The sequence below is a fragment of the Dermacentor andersoni genome, chromosome 9 (genome assembly GCF_023375885.2).
Source record: "Dermacentor andersoni chromosome 9, qqDerAnde1_hic_scaffold, whole genome shotgun sequence".
NCBI lineage: Eukaryota > Metazoa > Arthropoda > Arachnida > Ixodida > Ixodidae > Dermacentor > Dermacentor andersoni.
The window spans coordinates 27,103,917-27,111,453 of NC_092822.1; the positions used below are offsets into that span (position 1 = coordinate 27,103,917).

The window sequence follows — 7,537 nt, forward strand, 5'->3', positions numbered from 1 at the left end:
TTTTGTGTGCATTAACATGTCCGTTGCGTGAACTATGTTCCGAAATGCACAAAACTACGTGCGTAACTATGAAACCTATTTGTGAGAAAAAGCAGTATCCGGCGAGATACTTCTGCGCCACCATCTCCTTCATATATATATATATATATATATATATATATATATATATATATTTTATTCACTCAGTAATTTTAAATAGAATCAATTTGTGTCGCTTCCACGCGCGCGCGCGCACACACACACACACACACACACACACACACACACACACACACACACACACACACGCGCGCGCACACACACACACACACACACACACACACACACACACACGCACGCACGCACGCACACGCACGCACGCACACACACACACGCACGCACACACACACACGCACGCACACACACACACGCACGCACGCACGCACTAAATATCGGCGTCTCCACACGAAATGGAGTGGATGTGCACAAATCGAAATATTTGGGTCAGCCTTTATATGAAATTAAGCGGCATTATACAAGTACGGCACAGCACACGTAAAACAATGCACCTAATCACCGGGGAAGTATTGATAAGTGCATAAATGGGAATTTCGGAGCACAGACCTTGATCGTAATAAATGCGCGAACCGTTGTAGCATTATACAGAAACATTCTCGATGGTTTTCCGCTCACAAAGCTAGAGGAAAGGACGTCGTGACGGAGAAACGGGAGTGCTTTCATCCAAGTGGAACTTATTCGGTGAAGACAGCTGCTCTCTCACTCGAGTCTTTGCAGGAAACCATGAAAATGGACTACAGCACTGGCCCGTACGCTTACTGCATAGAAAGAACCACTATTACGAAAGTTCATATTGAATGAAGTTTTGAAAAATATTTTCCGAGGGAAACAAAGAGCACGATAAGCCCATTACTAGTACAAAAATCGCCCGCATTGCTACGTAAAATGAATAGAAAGAAATAGTTTTTTTTTGCGTGTTTGTAAACGCTGAGAACACATATACGCTAAACCATTATTTCCAAAGCTGGCATTTTTAATTGTGCAATGCAGCTGCAAGGTCACTACTAAAAAGACTAAGCATTTCCAGGTATTTTTTTGAAGATTACTTTATTCGTAAACGGACAAATGATGTGAAATACTGCGATAAATAACAACACGCCAATGAACGCAAAACCTTGTGGCCACACATGTGTAGAAATCTGTGGTATTCTGGCACATTTTTTTTAATGTTTAGTACAATTGCGACACACTGTATGGAAAATGGACACTCCAACAGCACTAAACGTTCTAGAGATAGCATGATCTCATCATGAATAAAAACCTTGCACTTCTTGGTGCCTAGCAGCGACTCATTGACCGACAGGTTGTGTGACCTGTACGGGCCACTTAGGTTAGCTGGCGATGCAACGCTAATCTCGAAACCCGCAAATTGGCGAGCTGCATTAACAGATGCTTTGATATCCGTGCAAAGCAGGAAGTAGCGGGCTTTCGTGCAGTCAATAATATATACATGCTTTTGTAACTCATACACGTCGCCTATTTTCCCAGGGTGTCGGGCACAGTACATTGGAGATGTGTCAGCACAAGAGAGGTGTGTCACGCGCACAGGATCAATCAAGTACATTGATTCTTATAGTCCAGTTACATTTGAATAAACAAAGGACAGTGACAGCTACCAGAGTCTGATGTAGTGGTAACCGTTACATCGCGTCCTGCATAATTCAACTGAAGTCAGTGTTACGTTCGATGCATGCAATCAACTAGAGTGAGCATCTAAATGCTCTCGCTCTCTGGAATTCCCCACTGACTGCAGACGCTAACTTAACGCGCGAGCTACCTGACTAGACGAACGTTCGTGCAACTCTTGACCGCGCGATCGCTGCATTCTGACCCAAATGCACGCGACACGCGGCGACCCAGAACCTACAGTTCATTAATGATAAAGTCATTTGGTGCTGGCTCCGAGGTGTGTCTTTATCGCCCCGTTCCCATGGAGCGACATGCGCGACGATTGATTATGGCATGCCTTTTGTGTCTGTGTCGCAGATAAGGTATGCCTACCGCCTTCAGTACAGAAGCTGCACGTATGCGCCCTGATGAAGATGCTGCCGAGCTGCAGCACTGACAGCGACTGCACCAATAACAAGTGTTGCAAGGCCAACTGCGCAAGCTATTGTGCCATCAACAGGCCGAAGTGAAAGCACGCCGTGAGATGTTCAATGAAGGAGGGGGAGGGGGCATAATCACATCCTGTTATATATAGTATATCTACATAGGAAGTGGAAGATTATTATGCAAGTGGTTGCCCAGAAGCAGCAAAATACAAATGATCCTCCGCTGTAATAATGAATTGCATATGTTAGACTGCAGTGTGGTTCACTCAGCATTTCCACTTAGGACGTACAAAATACTAATAAAGCTCTTAAATCCAGAAACATTTCGCATCTTGCGCTTCTGCCACATATTTTCAATGTTTCGCAAGGAAAGTAAACAAGGCAAGCAGGCGCTTTTCTTTTTTGCACTCTGTTTTGTGTTTTCCTTGTTGACATTGGAAATAACGAACTTCTACCGACGTCTACAGTTCACTGCACACAGAAACAATAAAGCATTGCGAAACAGACAAGAGAATCGAGTTGTTCAACAAGTAATAAGTTAATCATTAATTGTCCCTTGTTTTCTGGAAATATAAAATTGCTTCAGAGACCCTGGTAAAAAAGAGACTGAACGAGTATTATGTGTCTCACCTATGACATATAGATAAAGACGTAAAAAAATACAAATAAAAATGAATGTCCCGTAGAAGCCACATATCGAGCGTATACTGGCGATGCCGTTCCTCCACACATCCACGACCCCCCGACGTCGTCCTCCTCCTCGTCGGTTAAGCCGAGAAGCCCGAGAAGCGCTTAGAAAACGGTCGACATCTCGTCGGTCTCGAACCTCTTGTTCACGACTCCCTCGCTCACGTCCGTGGGAGCTCCTGCCCGCTTGTCGGTTGGCGGCTGTCGGTACCGGAACTTCATCACGAGGCTCACGAACGCGACCGCGACCAGCACGCAGAGCGAGGCCAGGCCTCCGATCCACAGCCTCTCCGCCAGCGTCCTCCGCTGGGCGCTGTAGATCTCCATGAAGGCCAGGGTGGCGTTCGCCTCGGCCGTGTCCGAGCCCCTGAGCGAGACGCACATGTACACTCCGAGGTCCTCGTTCCTCGGGTCGACGACGTCGAGCACCCCGCGAGCTTCGTCGACGGCGGTTCTCCCTCCGCTGACGACGCGGCTGCCGTTCGGAAAGAACCAGACGGTCCTGGCGTAGTCCTCCTCGCCGGCCCAGGCCACGTTCGGGCAGACGGCGGTTGCGTTCATCGGCGGCACCAGACGAAGCCGCCGGTACAGCTGGCAGTTCCCGTAGTCGAAGAGCGAGAGAGACAAAACAGCGAAAAGGCTTTGCCAGCAGACGAGCGGCTTCATCTGAAATCGAGTACATTTTATACGGGGTGTATTTTTTTTTATCGCTAACATAATTTTAAAGTGAAACAGCGTTAAAATCGGTCAGAGGGTGTCGCTTGCAAAGAAACAGCATGTCATGCAAATATGTTATAGCATTATTGCGTATATCTTTGCAACCATAGTACCCATGCGCCTTATGCTTTGGTATCGTTGCGTAGAGGGACGAAGCCAGCACACGATATTGCACCTGTCGCGCACCATGATGGCGCCGTTCTCGCGTCGCGCATGACGTCATCGGAGCTAAATTTAGCATCTCGCTCGACGTTCGGAAAGGCGTAGCTCGGCAGTACGTTTGTCGATTGGAGCGGGAGCGGTCGCGTTCGAGAGAGCTAACTCGGTCATTGTAGGTGTACAATTCATCTAACTAAAGCCTACGCTCGCCAGGAGTTATAAGGCCTACAAGTATGCAATTTCTTGCAGAAATTTTGCGGTTACTCGGTGAGGCTTTTCAATTTGTTCGAATTTCCAGCGCATGAATAAATGTAACTTACGGATTCGGTTACGTCATTTCTGTACTCCTATAGTCTCCATGCACCCTCTGCAGCCCGTAACCCACCTGCGGCTGCATCACTGACACAAGCTACTATAACTTTTTATAAGTCACCTGTGGCATATAGCACAATTATACTCATTGAGCTGGAGTACTGGAAGAGGTGGGCATTACTTACGCTGGACATTAAAATTCTCATTTGGCTAATTAACAATATCTCAAGCAATTCAACTACCTGACTAATTACGATAGCGCCCGCATTGCAATACACGGACTGATGCCACTGATTTCACAAGTTATATCCACTTGGAACAAACTTTAAAAGTAGCACCAGTTGGGAGTTAGGAGCTGTCGTTGAGCTTACTTTTTTCAACAAAATTCATTTTTTATTCATTGCAGCGCTGCAATGGCAGAAAGATCAGTGCTTTTCATCGCAAACTTCGGGATTTCATATCTCAAAACTGGTGTCGTCTTCAGAATTCATTTGAAGTAAACATGGCTTTCGAAGTCATCGGCTACAATTCGTAAATTGCAATGTTGGAAATAAAGCAGTCAGTTTTACGTTATTTAGTGAAGCTTGGTAATCAGTCAAACATCCGTTCTTATTTAACGTGCAAACAATGTCCGCCTCTGAAAGTAACCCAGCTCAATAAGTAGAATCGCGCTGCATGTCACGGGGATAAAAAAAAAAAATCTGGTAACAACTAAAAGAAAAAAAAAAGGAAAAGAACACACCCTGCAAACGAGAGAGAACGACACATTCATACGATGGTTTGAAACCCAAACACGAACATGAGTAAGGAAAAGGGAGAACGGGTTGAGCTTAGCTCAGTGTGGAATCTTGACATTCAAAAGGTCTCTTTGACGTCAGCACGGGTTGTCAGACCCAGTTCTCGAACGATGGCGCCTTCTTAGGCCAGTACTTATAGTCCGAAGGTCTTTTTTAGTCCATCATCTTCGCTTCAAGAGGTGACCTGTCCGATTTTTTACTTCCGTAAACTCTGTCCTCCTTGGTACTAACTACAATGTCACCTGTTTGTATGTTACAGCGGCCCTTTCAACATGCCGCGGTCGCACTAACAAGGACGTTCTTACCATAGAGCGCATACGTTATCAAATCATGATTGTGGACGTATTGCTAGCGAAGGTGACCGGAAAATACCAAACAAAGCTAACGAATGAAACGGTCGGTGATTTCGTCCCCAGGCTATCAGATAGTCCACAGTCATATCCGATACTCTGGTCTCGGCTCTACGGTGCCCTTGCTGCCTTTGCTGATAAGAGAATTTACCTCTCGTTTAGGCAAACTGCAGAGAGTTATTGAAGTTAAAATTGGTTCGATGTTTGAGCTCTGATGTTTTGTACAGTCGAGATATAGTAGAGGTAACGGAACGGTCAACAAGGATTTCATATAGGTTCGATGACGTCACAGCCAACCGAACTTGTGATGTGTTGAACAGCTTCTTCCTTGCAGTAAAACGCTAGCTACAGCCTGCTTTTGTTATGAAAGCGTAGACGCTGTAAATTACCTTCATTTTGATTTACCTAATTACTCATGATCTTCACTGCTGAAACGAAACTTTTTTTCTAAGCTTTTGTGCTCTGTTCTTCAATCATTCTTCAAACATGGTTAATAGCATAGAATTCTAGAACATGTGATATACAAAGAAGATATAATACACAGAAGAACACTGCCCTCATAAACACAATTTTCTATCCAGGTTTGCAGTGGGCTCGCGACACTCTACCATAGTTGTTCAGTGGCTACAGCATTTAGTTTTGCCAACTTTGTCTTTAAATTTATATTCGCTCATGACATATTAACAAGGCATATAACATACCACTCGTGCTATTGATTAAGTGGTCTTTCGTCTGTATTTTTTTCAGTCGTTGAATCAGTCACACGTTCTCACTCGTATTCCCCGGCAAGTTAATATAGATAACAATCGAAGTAGGTGCGCGTTGACTGGTGGGCTGCATAAAAAAAAGAAAGAATAGTTTTTCCGGCAACGCAAAATATGCGTGGAATGTTCTGCACCTCAGCCCGAGATGTCGCCGTAATAAGGCACTTGAGACTGCCAAAGGCAAACATTATAACAGAAACATTCAGATATATTTATTACCACTCGGGATCACAAGTCCCTGTCAACACGACGTCAAAAGAGAACCGCATGCCCGGAGAGAACAGTGCACAGAAAAAAAGCAGAGCGAATGCTTGTGTACACGCATGAAATGCTTTGCTTAGCAGACTAAATGGAAAAACGTGGTAGCTAGAGTGAACGTTGCTTTTATTTGTTTTTACTTCGTAAAATAAAGACGAATCGGATGTTTTGCAAACGGCTATTATTGCAGGCCGAGTAACGGAAACGACATAACTTGGAAGCGGATCAAGCAGTGTACGCGTTCACTGCACATAAGTAAAAATGCTTAATACGAATACTCCATGTTTTGTGACATGATAACATGACGTGACTGAAGTAACATATCCGCCACGGAGATTCAGTGGCTATGACGCTCTGCTACTGAGCGTGAAGTTAGAGGTTCGAGTCCCATGGCATCAGCGGCTGCATTTCAGAGAGGGGGCGCGGACTACAAAAAAAAAAGGAAAGAAAAGAAAACGGTCTTGTTCCGAGCCTTGGGTGTGCGTCAAAGAACTACGAGTGGTCAAGATTAATCCGGAGACTTCCACTTCGGCGTCTTTCGCAGGCCACTGGGTAGTTTCGAGACGTTAAACTCCCACCCCAATTTAGTTTGACTCTAGTAAAGTAACATTCGCAATTTTCTGCGCCTGCGCTTCTTTAACAGCCACCTAATTCGCGGTACATGAGCGTTTCTTTCTTTTTTTTTGCATTTCACCCACATCGGGAATGTGGCAGCCGCTGTCAGGATCGAACTCGCGACCTCACGCACATCAGCTCAAGGCCATAGCCACTGAGTTACTGCTGGCGTGTCACTTCTTGAACTTCCACAACTAATGATAATATACAAATTCTTTGAGCGTTTAATTCTTTGAGCGTCTAAACCTTTGGATAAGACACCAGCAGCGTTGTTTTGACAAGTGAACTCGTTATGCATGAATAAGGAACTGACGGAACGGGAACCTACCGTGTAGCAGTTGGCGGAGCAGGAGGGGGGGTCCGATGTGTGGAAGCTCCGACGTGCCTCACCTGCGGCTCTCGCCGTATGGTATTTCGCACGTCCGGTCGCGCTTATGGTTCGGCAGATAAGAGATTGCCTTATCAGCTGCGAAGCGCGCGGTCTGGAGTGGCGTCGATTGCATAGCGGCTGCGAGAGACGCACAGCTATCAGGCTGCCCGGAACGCACTGCCACCTCGCCATATCTAGTGGAGGCTCTCACGCGCGCGCACGTAGGGCGTAATAATCGATTACCGAAACGACGAAGCGTATCGTGGGGGTCGAAAGGAGGACACCTGACAGAAGGAACAAAGAGCAGCACGACAGTTCGAGGCAGGAATGGCTGGTTGTGGTATGACACTGCCGACAGAGTACACGACGGGACAATACATACCGTGTGTTCCAGCTA

At 45.9% G+C, this 7,537-nt stretch overlaps 1 protein-coding gene across 1 annotated transcript; it reads right to left on the minus strand.

The window, feature by feature from the left end:
- Positions 1-461: 461 nt before the first annotated feature.
- On the minus strand, positions 462-7,220 carry LOC126527360 (uncharacterized). The gene is made up of 2 exons (XM_050175163.3): positions 7,099-7,220; positions 462-3,464 (listed from the first exon to the last, which is right to left on the minus strand). The coding sequence occupies exon 2, from the start codon at positions 3,462-3,464 to the stop codon at positions 2,904-2,906; it is 561 nt and encodes a 186-aa protein (XP_050031120.1). The 5' UTR covers positions 7,099-7,220; the 3' UTR covers positions 462-2,903.
- Positions 7,221-7,537: the final 317 nt, after the last annotated feature.